A 17,276-nucleotide genomic window follows, 5' to 3' on the forward strand; every position below is an offset into this window, starting at 1 on the left:
AGATCCTGTCAGTTATTGAATTCTACCATCCTCCCTTCACAGATGGCTACTTCTCCTTAGATCCAAATCTTGTCCTAGAAATTCCCATCCTTTCCTCCATGACTCCCCTTCCCCATGTCCAGGGAACACCTGCCACTCCTGGAAGGGAGCCCGACATAGCCCCAACTCAGTGGTCACAGCTGCCTGGACCAGCACTGGACAGCTGACCCAACCTGGCCCAACTGGATTCTCTCCCCCAGAAATTAGGATTTGAGACACAGAGTCTGAATCGTATTGCATTGGGCACTAAGCCTGTATAATCATGTCACATTACTGAGAGGAGAAATTAAAGTTTTACTGAAAATACCTGTTTGCCCCAGAGAACAGAATAGACACATAGAAAGTAGCAGAAGTAAGAGATTATTCAAAGCCAAAGAAGAAAAAGTAAAGAGGCTAGTTAGCTTCCTATTTCTATGTAGACAAATGCACAACAGAATTTCATGTAATTCTCCTGTTTCTTCACCAGAATACTTCTGCTATTACTACCACCACCACTTCTACTATTAACCCACCACCACCACCTTCACCATCACCACCACCACCACCATCACCACCATCATCAGCACCACCACCATCACCACCACCACCATCACCACCACCATCACCACCACCTTCACCACCATCACCATCACCACCTCCATTACCATCACCATCACCACCACCATCATCATCCTCTCTTGCAGCCAGGTTCTGTGAGTTTCCATAATCTCTGCCAGCCCTGCTATGACAGCTTCTCATTGTCTCTCTCTGTCCAGGATAAATATCTTCACCAAAAATCTCTAACCACTCCAGTCCCACCTACAGGCAACATGATACCCTCTGTCTTCAGTATTTTGCTGGTTTCTACACCCACTTGGGATTGTAGGACCTCCAAGTCCCCACCAAGTCTCTGAATTATTTGGCCTCCCCACAGAATCATACTTTTTAGATCAGGATACATGTAATCAGGGGAATGTGGTGAAATACTGAGAGGTACATAACACATCTTTTTGAAAATTCGATTTTAGTCAAAGATCCTTGGAGAACAGGCATATTTTGAATTATAAAAAAAGTGGCACTATAAAGTAACAGCAGACATGATTTTTTTTTAAACATAAAACAGTAAATTTTACAGAAATTTTCCTCTGTGATGAGCCCCTGGTAAGTCCACACCCCAGGGCCCCACTCCAGGGGAAAACGTGAGAATTCCACAGGAAATGTCCTCCGGGTGCCGACAGTGTCTCACAGCCAGGCACAGCTCTGCCCATCGCTGCCACCCTCTTCTCAGCTCAGCCTCTCTCCCCCTCACGCTCCCCACCCTGTTCCACTCTCTGGGAATCACCGTGTCCGCACCCTCTCCCCTGTCTCCCTCCACTAGACAGTGAACCCTCAAGTGTCACCGTGGCTCAATGTTTTCTTTTTCACATTAGGGAGAAACAGAACAGGACTGGTTATCATCCAATGTCTTACAGATCTATCAGCTCTTACAACCTCCTCTTCCATGGATTGTATTAGCGGACAAAATGAAGCTAAGAGAGGCCCAGAGCACCTTCTAATGAAATCCCTCCCCGCAGGTCCCTGCCAGGAAGAGTGATCTGCGTATGTCCTGAATCACAAGATTATCCCATGCCGGCACCAAAGCTGACTGGGTGGGCATTGGGCACCTCACTCAAAGACAGCAGATCCCTAAATAACTGGCGTCTCCGGCCACAGCCGGCTGTGTGATCACTAGGCAACTTGGGTTCTGAATGAGCACACAGAGAACTGGTAGCCGGATCAGCTAGCAGCAAGAGCAAAATTTAAAGACACAGAAGCAGAAATAAGAGCTGTGAGACCATCTTCGACCTCATCTCCTTATTGCATCACCTCTCTGCCCTCCTCCTTTTGACAATTCTGATTGGACAAAATACACTTTACATGCAGGAAGCAGAGACATTCTTCCTTCCGTTTCCTCTCTTGCACTTCCTGTTTTCTGCCTCTTCGAGACGATCAAACCTAGACAGAGAGCAGGCTGCCCTTCTCTCATTCCACTTCCCAGCTGCACGTGCTCAGATGGGCAAACAGATTCAGGCCCTTCCTGCAGGCAAGTTACCAGTCACTGCATTCAGCTTCCAGTCACAGCACCCAAGCATCGTGACTTAAAGACAGGAAGAGGTTACCTTTCTCACATAACGAGAAGCCTGGAGCAGAGTAGTTGCTGGTGTCATTTCAAGAACTCAGAACCTTCATGGTGAGGACTGTGAGATGCTCCTGGCTTTTCCCTTGTGGCTGGAGCTCCAACAGTAACACCCAAGTTCAAGCACAGAAGGAAGAAATGGCGGCCAGGGCTTTCTAAGAAATCCCACCCAATGTCGTCTTCTTGTGTATCACCAGCCACTCTTATTTAAAAGAAAGATAGGAAATGCAGTTTATTTTTAGTTAATATTGGCATACCCAATAACACAGGAGTCCTACCAGCAATAAAAAGGAGAGAAGTGATAGGCTATTAGCAATAACCACCACGAACAGAACAGCAGGCTGGATGTGTGGACTCTGCCGAGGTCTACCACGTGCTGCAAACCAACCTGTCCCAGAGCCCTGCCTTGGGAGCCTTGAGATGCTGGTCTAGCTCTTAATAAAGTAACACACACCCTACACCCCATTTCCCTGCTGTTCCTCCCATGTAATAGGAGTGATTGGCAGAGCTGGATTTGGGAATTACTGGGGCTCTTGGCTACATGCCATCTAAAAGCATCAGCATCCTAACTCCTGGGTAATTTCGTTACCTTAGCTGAGATATTTAACTAACCCTCCTGGAACTCCACACTGTCATCAGTAAAATGGAAGTATCACTACACTCTTCACAGGGCAACTGTCAGATTAAAGGAGATTCATTCTACCATAACGTAATAATCGGAGTCTAAAATTTCAATTCTGTAGCAGACAGGGCCACATCTTTGTAAGATTAAATAAAAGGCTGATGTGAGCCTGCACAGTGGGCAGTTCAGGGAGTCCAAACCTCACAGTGATCAGTAATCTGCCGCCACCTGGTGGCAGCTGTTGAATAATGCTAGCATCCCAAGCCGGTTTGAACTTTTGGGAAAATGGCAGTAATTACAGGACCCTCCAGGTTAGGATAATCTGAGGAGATTGGATACACAAGACTCATCCTCAGGCTCCATGCTTCCTGAGAGCCAATGACCTGTTCTCCACAGCCCTCTATATCTACCTACCCGCAGGATAAGAACTGAAGCCAGTCCCCAGGTCAGAATGGGGCAGGTGGAGGATGAGAAAAAGCCAATCGCAGATCAGTTTGTACTATAATTCACACAGAGGTGAAACAACTGTCTTGGCCAGAAGCCCAGCCCCTCCAGCCTCACCTCCTGCCACAGCGCAGCCTCTCACCCACCAGAATGCAGGGCCCCTTCCTGCCCCAGCACCTTCCTGGGGGCCAAGTCCTATCTCGAGAGCTCTCCCTTACCAAGGGGCTTACTTCAAACAACACCATCCCAGTTGCCCGTTTCCTGTCAGCTGCCTGTGCCATTGACATTAAAGGGTTCCTTTCAAGTAACTCTGTTGTCTCAAGTCGGTTACTGTGTTTTCCCCTCTAAATTGTCTCTTTCCCCAAGGAATATGCTCTTTCACATAAAAACTGCCATTTCTCCCAGGCCAGGCTGGCTTGTCTTACCTTCTCAAGGCCTCATGGGACTTCCCTGCCCTCTCTCCACCTGCACCCTTCTGCTTTGCCTCTCTAGGTAGGTGAGGGAGGGGAAGGTTGCACCTAGGGCAGGGACTGAGGAATCTCAGCTCAGTGATGTTCAAACAGGAAGCTCACTTTGTTCTCAAAAATGTACATACTTTTTTTTTCTTAAGGGGGGGTAGGTAACTTTAGATTTATTTATTTGTTTATTTTTTTAAACAGAGGTCTTGGGGATTGAACCCAGGACCTCGTGCATGCTAGGCATGTACTCTGCCACTGAGCTATACCCTCCCCCCCAAAATATACACGCTTTCTCACAGTAGCCAAGATATGGAAGCAACCTAAGTGCCCATCAATATATGAATGGACAAAAAAAATGTTTAGATATATTCATACATATGTAATGAAATACTACTCAGCCATAAAGTGAAATTTTTCCATTTACAACAACATGGATGGACCTGGAGGGTATTATGCTTGGTGAAATAAGTCAGAGAAAGACAAATACTGTATGTTCTCACTTATATGTAGAATCTCAAAAATAAGACAAATGAATGAACATAACAAAACAGAAACAGACTCACAGATACAGAGAACAAACTAGTGGTTACCAGAAGGGAAAGGGGCTGGGGGAGGGGCAAGATAGGGGTATTGGATTAAGAGCTACAAACTACTAGGTATAAAATAAGATACAAGGATGTAAAGTACAGCACAGGGAATACAGCCAATGTTTCATAATTTTATATAGAGTATAAACTATAAAAATATCAAATCATTATGTTGTACACTTGAAACTAATATTATAAGCTGATTATACTTCAGTTTCAAAAAATAAAAAGTACATACTTTCTTGACCATGAACCCAATCTACCCACAGCAAATTTGACCCCTTACCAGTTTCAAAATTAAACCAATTCAGTGCTTTCTGTAACCGAATCAAGTTATTAAAGTTTCTGCCACCCTCTTGTTTATGATCTTAATTTCAGAGCTTTCTTACCCAACGGCCAGTGCCGCCCGTTGTCAGTACTTGGTTTCCTCTCCCACCGCAGGCAGGAAGGGACAGGGAGGTAGGAGTCGATGTAAGTAAACATCGCCTGGTTGTCCATCTATAATCACCTCTCTGCTGGCCTTGATGCTAGTGCTGGTGGCAGTGGCCGCGGCCTGTGAGGGCAGAGGATGTACCTCCTGTCTGTCTGCTTGAGCCCAACGCCGGTGACCTTGGCTCATGAAGCAGTTTCATGGGATGCGGTACTCAGGGTTTTCTTTGGTAGTACTTGATTCTATGCTAACCTCATCTCAAAGGACAGCCACCTCTTCCTGAGGTCACTGCAGCTTCTTTCAATGTCCACCCACAGGGCACATCCCACCTCCTTTTCCAGCCTGGAAGAGCAGCCCGCAAACCAGCCCAGCACCCCTACTGACCTCCAGGATCATCTCACTGTGTCCCAGGACAGTGCATCTGCTTCAGCCCCTAACTCCCAGGGGACCGAGGTACTGTCAGACAGACAGATAAGTGGGGGCTCTGGGCAGACAGGTGCAGGAGAAGGATGGTCTGGAAGATGGCGTTGTGCCCGCCTCCAGCATAAAGGGACTTCTACTTCCTCTAAATGAGCGCCAGTGAGAAGCGGTTAGAACCCGACAGCTACGACTGCGCAGTAGCAGAAAGGACTTAAGCAGACACGGCCAGTGTTCATTGTATTCTAATTACCATTGCGGTTTAGCACCCCGCCCCGCCACCCATGGGTTTCTCCGTGTGCATCATGGGTAATGACATGCGCAAAGGGGCCGAACATGACTCAGCACCCCAGGGACACGAGCCGTCAATCAATCAGGAGACCACCTCTAAGCGAGGGTCTAAGAGAAGGGGAGATTAAAAGCCGCCGCGTTCCCTCACTTAGATCAGCCCGCCTTCCCTTCTTGGGGGTGTACTTTACCTTTTTTAAAGTAGATCTTTTAAAATATTTCGCTACACGGTGCACCATCTCCCCACTGTCAACTTATCCTTCGGGTATGACAAGAATCAGGGTTTTTATCTTTTGGGGTAACAGTACCAGTCTCCCTGTCCTGACCCTCTAACCTCTCAGTGGTGTGATGGTTTTCTCCTGCGAGCTGGCGCAAGGCCCTTCAGCCAGCCTCCTGCCTTCAGAACCTGCCCCTCTGTGCGAACATAACCTACAGATTTCAGTTCTCAGTGCAGCACCGCCCGCTCCTCCGGAGGCTGAGGGGGGATAGCCATGCCGTTCCCTCCTAACTCTTAGGCTTCCTGAATCCTCTGCAAAAAAAACAAACAAAAACCAACTCTTCTCTCCCAAGACTCCCAAATTTGTGTGTCTTTGTGTCCGTGTGTGTATGCTTGTGTGTCCGTGTGTGTGTCTGTGTGTCTGTGTATGGGGGCATCATGGTTTTCTGACAGTAAAGACAGTTCACTTCGTCAGCCTCTGTAGGGGGTTGAGATGTCTCCTCTGTATCTCTGCCTATGAGGATTTTGTAACCTTTTTACATCAGTGTCTTGTCACTAATGTGATCCTTATGGCATTTTCTTAACGAGGTAGTGAGAGGACTGAGGTATAGGAAAATATTTCATCATGTTTTCTATCTATTTATCTATGTACCCATTTACCTATCATGATTATACAGTCTCATATCTCTAATCATTTTGTACATTATGATCCCAAAATACTACTTATACCAAGGCTTATCATTTTAAACAAACTGCAGATTATCCAAATATAAGTCTTCTGATAATCATGTTCCCATACTTTTAAGATGGGTTGCAGCTAAATGTATCTAATGCACACTGATATTTGCTAACTTCTGTTAGATTAGATGGTTACTCATTTTGTCTTTAAATTTTAGGGTGACTATTACTTCCTGAGATGACTCCATCTGTTGTACAGTACATCGCTTCTTACTCATTCTTGAAGTCTCACCCTCAACACCACCTCCAGGAAGGCCTCTCTGGACAGCTCCCTTTTTCCAGCTTTCCTGAGATATAATTGATAAATAAAACTATAAGATGTTTAAAGTGTACATTCTGATGATTTCATATATGTATACATTATAAAAGGATGCCTCTCATCTATTTAACACATTCATTTCTCTTATATATACATATATTTATATATATGTGTGTGTGTGTGTGTATTTGGTGAGAACATTTTAAGTTTTACTCTCTAAGCGAATTTTATTTATCTAATGTAGTGTTACCAACTCTAGTCACTGTATTATACATCAGATCCTCAGACCCTATTCATCTTAGAGCTTTCAGTTCGTACCAACCTCCCCTCATTTCTCCCACCCCACCCCAACCATTGGCTATCTCTTTTTTACTCTCCATTTCTATGAGTTTGACTTTCCCCCCCCATACACCACGTACAGTATAAGTGATACCACACAGCATTTGTCTGTCTCTGTCGGGCTTATTTCACTTAGCATAATGGCCTCATGGTCCATCCATGTTGTCACAAACGGCAGGATTTCCTCCTTTCTCATGGCTGAATGAAGTCCACTGTATCCATTCATCCGTTGACGGACACGTGGTTTGTTGCCGTATCTTGGCTGCTGTGGATAATGCTGCCATGAGCATGGGAGCACGGATAGATCTTTGATATCTTTTTTCATTTGCTTTGGATATACACCCAGAAGAGGTGTTGCTGGATCTTATGGTATGTTCTCCAGCTGACATTTATTGATTGGAAGCACAACTCCAATCATGCTACATGTGTCAGTTCCGGTAACCCTCCTGTTCTGTGAAGGAGGTGTTACTTTGATCATCTCCCTTTCATATAAGATGGATAAAGAAGGTTCAACCCTTTGCTAAGGTCACACCAATAGGAGCCACAGAGCCAGCCTTACCCCAAAAGAGCCTGGTTCCAGAGCCCAGACTCCCCACAAAGCCCATCCTCTAGGGTGTCCCCCAGACCTGTGAGCACACACAGAGGGCGCAGATGGCCCAGAGTGATGTGGGACCCCATGATTGGGTTAACAAATTGTAACAGATCCCAGCCACTTATCGCCTTAAAGAAGATGTGCTTAGTAACTGCCTTGAGGTTTTAGCAATGACCCAGGCCCCCGGCTATAAATGCTGGGCGTGCCTGCCATTAGTCTTCTATCCCCAAAAGAGCCTTGGGCTGGAATGGTAAAAAGCTGCAGACTCAGAGGTGAGAAGGCTGGTTAGCCAATGATGGGTGAGATCCCCTGAGGGGGCAACCTAAGACAGGCACAGCCGCCTGAGTCCAAGAAAATCTTGTCAAGCAGCTGATTCTCATACGTTCCACCCTGATAAGCTGAAAGGCTCAACACGATTATGATTCACCAAATAGGGTCTTCTGACCTTGAGCCAAACACCAACAATAAACAAAGCCTTTGTACTCATTGTGATCCCACCCTGTCCTTCCCTAAATTCCTGCTTCGACTGTACTCAACAAATATGTGAGATTTGAGAGGCTCGTGCAGTTGGCAACCGACTCCCTCTCGCTCTCTTGACTTTTCCCCAGAGTCTTGAGTAATTCATTCCGTCTCGGTGGGACTTCTGCTGGCCAGAACCCACAACTGGTGACGAACCCACAGAGTGAGGCCACAGAGTTAGAGAAAAAGCCAGCGAAGTCAGAGGCTGAGCAAAAGCACACGGACAGAGGTGGGCAAGCGCCACCCCTTCGAGGAAATGTCGTCACACCACAGGCAGCGGCCCAGCTGTACACCGTCTCCTTCCCTTTCATCTCCATTCATTCCAAAAATAGAGTGAGTGAATGGAGGGCAATAATAAAAGACCTGGAAAAGTTAACGTGTTTGAAAGAGTGAAAAAGAAGCACCAGATCGGAGGGAATGTTCTGAAACAACACCCAGTCTCTGAATGATCAGTTCTCCCATCTCCACTGAGGAACTAGCCTGAGTCTTCACAGAGCTCGCACAAGTGGATGTGAAATCAGTCCTTACTCCATGAGAGATCAAGGAGAATCAGAGATGCTCATCTCCGGAAAGCCGGAGCTCACCCCAGATTTGGGAACGTTTCACAGGGGAGGAAGCTAGGCTTCAGAAATTAGAGCCAAGAACATTAGAATTGAATCCTAAAATGTTAAAAAAAAAAAAAAAAAGCCCTATATATAATCCATGGGCATGTTACAAACTACTAAATGGTCCACTTGTGAAAAGTTAATTCATTCAAGAATATGTACTGAGTACCTGGATGTGCCTTCATGAAGCTTACATTTTTAGTGGGGGGTGGATACAAGCAATAAATAATTGAATATGGGCAGGAGGGTACAACAGGTTAGGTATGAGAGGGAGCACACAAGATGTGGGCAAGGGATGCCATTCAGAGGATGGTCAGGGATGGTCTCTCTGACAAGGTGACTGCTGAGAAGGGCAGTTTTGAGAAGAAAGTGAGACCCTGGAGCACGTGGGGGAAGCGTTCAGACAGTGGGGACTGCCGGCACAATGATCCTGAGGTGGGAGGGGGCCTGGCGAGTTTGCAGAGCAGGAAGGAGGCCATGTGGTCAATTGGAGTGAAGTGAGGGAGGAGGTAAGTACCACAGAAAATACCTGAGAAAGGACAGAGGCGCTGACTATGTATGCAGGACCTCTGGGCCACTGTGAAAACATAGCTGATATGGTGAGGGAGGTGGGAGGCCCCAGAAAGGTCTGAACAGAGCAATGCCATGATCTTAGTTATATGTTCACAGGATCACTGTTGTTGCATTGTACAAAGTCGGGTACAGGAGTGGAGGTGGGAAGCAGAGAGAGCAGCTGAAAGGCTTCTGCAATCACCCAGGCCAGATATCCCCCTTCCCCTCCCTCCATAGCAAGATGCTGGCCTTACTCATGCTAACACTCCTCTTGCCAAGCATGATACCAGCGTGATAATGACAGTGGGAAGGAATCTTTGCTGATGGCAGTTGTACCACTCATACGCCAGTATCAGCGGAGGAAGCATGCACTTGTCCATATAAAAAAAAATAGTCTATGGTAAGAGGCCTGCCTCAGGCGTGAGTGAAGGCAGGCAAACGGAAAGAGGCACCATTTCAAACCTTAGTTCACTGCAAAGATACACTTTGCCTGCTGCCAGTTTCCTTAAAACCCATAAGCAAATGCTACTCTCCCCTCCATCCGTGTAGGTCCAGATGGGCATGCAAAACTGGGCTTGGGAAATTGAGACCCTGTCTTGTTTGCATCCCCGATGCCATGCCATGGCCCTCTGGGGAGGCTGTGGGACAGAAATAGATGGGTTTATTAAAAGCTTCTGCATCACCCAAGAGATAGAACCATCATTCTTCTGCTCTTTCCATGAGCCTTGTGTGCATCTAAGAGATATTCTCAAGCAACAACATCCCTCTAAGTTTGCTGTCAGAACTTTGTATGCACTCACTTTGGGATAGATCCAGAGCAAGAGCTGTCTGCCTCGTGAAGGAGAGGCCTTGGCTCAGAACTTACCCTTACCCTTCTCTGCTGCGTGGCGTGTGAGTCTTGAATCAGCCAAGTAAGAAGAGACACCATGTTGACCCCGGCTTCCATCGTGACTGTGTCCTACGAAGTCAAGAATGCTTTTCTGTTCCTTTCAGTCCTGGAGTTTGCAGTAGGGATCCTGGTCAATGCCTTCATCTTCTTGGTGAATTTTTGGGACGTGGTGAGGAGGCAGCCACTGAGCAGCTGTGATCTCATCCTTCTGAGCCTCAGCCTCACCCGGCTGCTCCTGCATGGGCTGCTGTTTCTGGACGCCGTTCAGCTGGCCTGTTTCCAGCGGATGAAAGACCCGCTGAGCGTCAGCTACCAAACCATCATCCTGCTCTGGATGATCGTGAACCAGGCTGGCCTCTGGCTCACCACCTGCCTTAGCCTCCTCTACTGCGCCAAGATCGCCCGTTTCTCTCCCGCCTTCCCGCTCTGCTTGGCGAGCTGGGTCCCCAGGAAGATGCCCCAGATGCTCCTGGGCGCCATTACCTTCACCTGCGTCTGCGCCACTCTCTGTCTGGGGGACTTTTTCAGGAGATCTCACTTCTCAGTCACAGTTATGTCTTTCGTAAATAACAGTACAGAGTTCGATCCGCAAATTGCAAAACTTAGTTTCTTCCATTCCTTCATCTTCTGCAGTGTGGGGTCCATCCCTTCTTTCCTAATTTTTCTGGTTTCTTCTGGGGTGCTGATTGTCTCCCTGGGAAGGCACATGAGGACGATGAGGGAACAAACCGAAGACTCTCGGGACCTCAGCCTGGAGGCCCATATCAAAGCTCTCCGATCTCTCATCTCCTTCCTCTGCCTGTACCTGCTGTCACTCTGTGCCGCCCACCTCTCCGTGCCGTTGCTGATGCTGTGGCACAGCAAGGTCGGGGTGATGGTCTGCGTAGGCATCCTGGCAGCCTGCCCCTCGGGACATGCAGTCATCCTGATCTCAAGCAACGCCAAGCTGAGGAGAGCCCTGGAGAGCATTGCGCTGTGGGCTCAGAGCAGCCGAAAGGTCAGGGCAGGCCACGGGGCCGCTCGCGGGATGCAGACTCTGTGCTGAGAGCGGATATGGCACGGGGGCTTCTTGAACACGCCTCTGATTGTTCATAAAGGTTTAGAAACCTCTTCCAATCTCTTCTGTAAAACTGAGAGTCTCTCCACTTTACATCAGTGGCCTCACTCATCATAGAATAAGGTAATTAAAGTTCTGTATGGGCCTCAGCAAGCAGCAAGGCATCCTGCCTAGGTCCGTCTTGACAAATGAGCAAAGTAGAGGGGTGAAGCTCCCAGGGTGGGAGCTTGGTACACCATAGCTTATTAGTGATGGTGTGAGCCAAACCCTGAGAAACCACCTCCTATGAAAGAATCTCTAGATCCCACAATAGCACGGTTGACTCTTCGCACGACTGCTATTTCTTCCAACAGGGGCCAGCATAATATTTCAACACATTCCCTATGATGGCAGTTATATAACCCTCCTCAAACGTCACAGTTCTCATGGAAACATAAGATCCGAAAGACAAACTTGGAAGAACAATGATGATGTCATTGCTTCAGCCCCAAGGGGTACAACATTAAACTCCTAGAGGAACTGGAGGATGGCGGACTTTGTCTGAAAACACATGGATTTGGACTTGTACCTTCAACTTGCTCTGCAGAGGGAGAAAAAGAGAGGCGGCCCTTTGCTCAGGGGGCCGTGGATGCCAGAGCCGACGTGTGCCTCTGGCTCTCCTGCGTCCGCTCTTGACCACAGCACTCTGCCTCGCACTGGGCATTGGTCAGTCTAGTTGGAGAACCTGCCAAAATAGCTTCGCTAAAAGATATGTTTGTAGAGACCAGCATTCTCTGTCTGCCTGCGCAGGAACCTGGCCGGGAAGGCTTTCCTCAAATCGGATCATAAAAGGCTCAGAAAAAGATGTCCTAGGCAGAGATCTGACTGCGCTTCAGAGGCATCCCAGCACCGCAGCGGCCCCTGGTCCTGCCAGCTGTGGGTGCTGCCAGAACACTGCCTCCTCCTCCTTGGAGCTGTTCTCGATAAATCCAATTCCTCCTCTCAGTTTTTCCAAACTACTCTTTTTGCCATCTACAAAGGCTACAAAATCTGCAACTTACCTGGTTTACCCTCCTTGGTGGACACCAGAGGTGTCCTAGGTTTCCCTCCAAGGCAATGGTCCCCTGGAGATGGTGACTGTAAGTGAAGCAAGCCAGAAAGAGAAAGAAAAATGCCAGATGGTATCGCTTATATGTGGAATCTAAAAAAAAAAAAAAAAAAAAAGAGGGGACACAAATGACAAATGAACTTATAAACAAAACAGATTCACAGACATAGAGAGCAAACTTATGATTACCAGTGGGAAAAGGGGTGGGGAGGGATAAATTGGGAATTCAAAAACGGCACCTCTTGGGGAGCAATGGAAATGTTAGGTATCTTGATTGTGGTAGTGGTTTCATGGGTGTACACATCTATCACAATTCATCAGATTGTACCTCTGAAATATGTGTAGTTTACTGTACAGGAACCATACCACAATAAAGGTGTTTTTTAAAAAGGAAAAGAAAGGCAGTGGTCCCCACTCTTGGCTGCACATTAGAATCACCAGGGGCTTTTAAAATCTCTGTGCCCAGGCCACATACTAAGCTGGTTAAATAGAATCTCTACAGGTAGAGCCCATGCAGAATACTTTTTAAAGCTCCCCAGGGTATTCCAGGGCGCAGTCAATGCTGAGGACCGCTGTTCCAGACGCCCTTTTCCTTGAGTTGGATGATGTGACCCTGTGACTGAACTGTATTGTCAGACCTTTTCATTCCATCTTCCCCTAAAGTACTTGGAGAAATAGGTCCATAAAAGAAAGCAGTAAAGGACATCTCTTCTTTTTCTTTTTCTTTTTGCATTAACGCTCTCTAGATAGGTCTCCATTACATCTGACTGCTCTCCACAGCTGTGTTTTTACCATTTTCTTTGACATAATTTCAAATTTATAGAAAAGTTGCAAGAATTTCCAAGTACCCTTTATCCAGATTTACTCAGTTTTTACATTTTGCCCCATTTCTCTAGCCTCTCTGCCCCCTTAATTCCAATCCAAATATATAGGATTCACTTTAGTCTTCTCTTTTTATATATTTGTAACTCCCTTTTCTAACCATGAGCAACATGCTCCATTTATGCTTAATATATTTGCTTATGCCTAGAATACAGAGAAAGTGGTTTGAGAATTGCTATCCTATATATAACACTACAAAAAGCAAAATTAACTAGAGTTCAGTATTTGTTTCCAGAATTTTTTTTTCACTTTTTGGCAAAATTTACATACAGCAAAATGCACAGATGTTAAATGTATAACTTGGTAAGGTTTGATATATATATTATATATACACATACACACACACACACACACACACACACACACACACACACACACACACACACACATATATAAAACTAACATCCCAAATATGATATATAATGTGTCCATCAGCACAGAAGGTTCCAGTATTCCTCTTCCAGTAAATCTCCACCCACCATGGGCAACCACTGTACTCATTTCATTTCTAGATTATTTCTTTCCATAGATGAGTTTGCCTCCTTTTGTATGGAATCACATGGTATGGACTCTTGTTTCTACTACTTTTACTCAACATAATGCTTTTGAGATTCATCCTTAATAGTGTGTGAGTCCTAACTTGTTTATCCACTTTTGATGAATATTTGTGTTGTTTACAGTTTGGAACTACTGTGAATAAACATTCTTGAACCCATTTTTTTGTGGTCATAGCTTTCATTTCTTTTAGACAAATACCTAAAATTGCTGTGTCATACTGACACAGTAGAATTCTTGTTGCATGAAGTCGATGTACATTTAACTTTACAAGAAACTCTTACAGAGTTTTTCGGAGTGACTCTAGACATTTTATGCTCCCATCAACAGTGTAGGAGAGTTGTGCCAATTTTCACCAACATTTGGTATTTGTCAGTCTGTTTGGCCAATCTAGTAGCAGTGATCAGTTTCTCATTGTGGTTTTAATTTGCATTTTCCTGACAACTGTGATATGAAACATACTCTCATGTGCCTCATGGCCATCTGTATATCTTCTACTATAAAGTAACTTTTTTATTTGTGTGCCACCTTTTAATATCGAATTGACTTTTTATTATTTCTTTGTAGAAGTTTATTGATTTGTGGCATTTATGTGTGTATCTGTTCTTAAAGTATACATATGCATGTATCTTATATACCCTAAAAATATTCAGCCTGACAATCTATGAATGTGATATATCTCTTCATTTATTTGTCTTTAATTTCAGCAATATTTTATAATTTTTAGTGTAGAGGTCTTGCATGTCTTTTAATAAAATCATCCCTAAGTATTTAATATTTTAGAATGTTACTGTACGTAAAATATTTAAAATCTTATTGTTCAATTATTTGCTGCTAGTTTATAACATTTTGTACATTCACCATGTATCTTATCACTTTCCTAAATTAATTATAATAGTTGGCTGCAGATTCTTTGAAATTTTATACTTAAACAATCACATCATTAGCAAATAAAGACAATTTACATCTTCCTTCTCAATGTTGATGCCCTTTACTTATTTTATTTAACTTACTTCACTGGCTGGGATCTTCAGTATAATCTTGATTAGAAATAAAGTGAGTCAACATCCTACCTCATTCTTGATCTTAGAAGGAAAACATCGTTTCATCACCGAGTACAATATTAGTTGTAGATCTCTTAAAGGAGCATCCTTTACCAGATTAAGAAAGGCCATTTTTATTCCTCCTGTGCTGAGAATTTTTATCAGTGGAGGCAGAATTTTATTAAAAGCTTTTTCTGTGCTTATTGAGATGAGTGTATGGTTTCTCTTCTCTATTTTGCTAACATAGTGATTTATACTGAATAATTTTTGAATGTTAAATCAGTCTTAAATTCCTAGAATAAGTTCCACTTAGTCATAATGCATTATTTCGTACGTTGCTCTAGTTGACTTGAATAACGTATTGTTAAGAATCTTTGCATCTATGTTCATGAGCAATACTAACTTCTATTTTTCTTTTTTTTTTTAATCTTTGTTAAGTTTTATATCAGGGTTATTCTGGCCTCATAACATACATCGGGAAATGTTTCCTCTGTATTTTCTTTAAGACTCTGTAAAATTGGTATGACTCCTTCCCTAAATATTTAATACCATTTATCATAGAAGTCATCTGTGCCTAAAGTTTCCTATTCAAGAAGGGTTTTTTAATCATTGTAATTATAATTTATTTAATAGATATAGTGTTATTAAGATTGTCTATTTCTTTTGTGTCTATTTTGATAAGTCATGCTTTTAAAGGAATTTGTCTATTTCATTTAAGTTTGTAAAAGTATTGCCATAAATTTGATCATAATATCCCTTTATTGTCATTTTAATGTCTGTAGTATCTGCTTTGCTATTTCCTCTTTCATTCCCGGTTTAGATAACTTTTGTTATCTCTTTTTAAATCATCATTCTAGCTAGAGATTTATCAATTTGTTGATAAAGAAATCAGCATTTGGTTTCATTTTATTTCCTCTACTTCTTTTATTTTCTTCTACTTCTTTTTTTATTATTTATTATTTCCTTCCTTCTACTTTCTCAAGTTTAATTTCTCTTCCTGATTTAGCTTCTTAAGGCAGAGAATTAGATCACTAATTTTAACTTTTTTCTCTGTTCTAATATAAACATTTAAAACTTTAAGCTTTAAGTTTCCTGCTAAACACATTTTTGCCATATCTCGCATATTTCAATATATTGCATTTCCCCCAGCTTTATTGAGATATAATGAACATAGAATGTGTATAAGTTTATGGTGTCCAATGTGATGATTTGATACACATATATATTGCAAAATGTTTACCCCAATAAGGTTAGTTAACACATTCTTTACCTCACATAATTACCACTTTGTTGTTGTTGTTATAGTTACAGTGAGAGCACTAAATCTCTACTCTCTTAACAACTTCTAACTATACAATACAGTATTGCTGACTACAGCCACCATGCTGTACATCAGATCCAGGAACTTACTCATCTTATAACTGAGAGTCTGTACCCTTTGACCAACATCTCCCCATTTCTCTCATACCCCAGCCCCTGGCAACCACCATTCTACATTCTATGAGTTTGATGATTTTAGATTTCAAACGTAAGTGAGACAATAAAGTATTTGTTTTTTCTCTGTCTGGCTTATTTCACTTAGCATTATGTTCCCCACACTCATCTATGTTGTTGCAAATGGCAAATGGCATGATTTCCTTCTTTCTCATAGCTGAATAATATTCTATTTATTATATAGTATATTATATATATAATTAATATATACACCTACATACATCTTCCTTATGCATTCATCTATCAAGGGACACTTAGGTTGTTTCCACATGTTGGCTATTGTGAATAATGCTGCAATGAACATAGGAGAACACAGGAGTAACTTCTTGAGATACTGATTAAGTTTTATTCAAAATATATACCAAGAAGTAGGATTGCTGGATCATCTGGTAGTTCTATTTTTAATTTTTTGAGGAACCTCCATACTGTTTTCCATAGTGGCTCCCCAATGTGCGTTCCCACCAACAGTGTGCAAAGGCATTTTTTTCTCCCTATCTTCCTTTGTGTTTATCTCTTGTCATTTTGATGATAGTCATTCTAACAGGTGTCAGGTAATATCTCATTGTGGTTTTGATTTGCATTTCCCTAATGTTTAGTAATTTTGAGTACCATCTCATGCACTTGTTGGCCACCTGAGTGTCTTCTTTGGAAAACTGTCTATTCAAGTTCTCTGCCCATTTTTTAATTCAATTGTTTGGTTTTTTGATATTTAGTTGCATGAGTTCCTTGCATATTTGGGATAGTAGCCCCCTTACCAGATAAAGAGTTTGCAAATATTTTCTCCCAGTTGGTAGGGTGCCTTTTCGTTTTGTTTGTTTCCTTTGCTGTGCAGAAGCTTTTCAATATTCTTACTTCATATGTGGTAGACTGCTCTGTTGCTGGTGAGAGTAAAGCCATAATTTGCCTGAGGGTCTCTTCTGATGCTTGTGTTCCACTTGATCTTTCAGTGGCTTACTTTTCTTGATTCAGGTACTGTGAGAATGACTGAGGGCGCAGACCAGTGGATTA

General features: G+C 43.6%; 1 protein-coding gene across 1 annotated transcript; it reads left to right on the top strand.

Moving 5' to 3' along the window:
* Nucleotides 1-10,132: 10,132 nt before the first annotated feature.
* TAS2R38 (taste 2 receptor member 38) lies at nucleotides 10,133-12,367 on the top strand. Its single transcript, XM_010947660.3, has one exon. The coding sequence runs from the start codon at nucleotides 10,188-10,190 to the stop codon at nucleotides 11,193-11,195; it is 1,008 nt and encodes a 335-aa protein (XP_010945962.2). The 5' UTR covers nucleotides 10,133-10,187; the 3' UTR covers nucleotides 11,196-12,367.
* The last annotated feature ends 4,909 nt before the right edge of the window (nucleotides 12,368-17,276 follow it).

Source organism: Camelus bactrianus, chromosome 7 (genome assembly GCF_048773025.1).
Source record: "Camelus bactrianus isolate YW-2024 breed Bactrian camel chromosome 7, ASM4877302v1, whole genome shotgun sequence".
NCBI lineage: Eukaryota > Metazoa > Chordata > Mammalia > Artiodactyla > Camelidae > Camelus > Camelus bactrianus.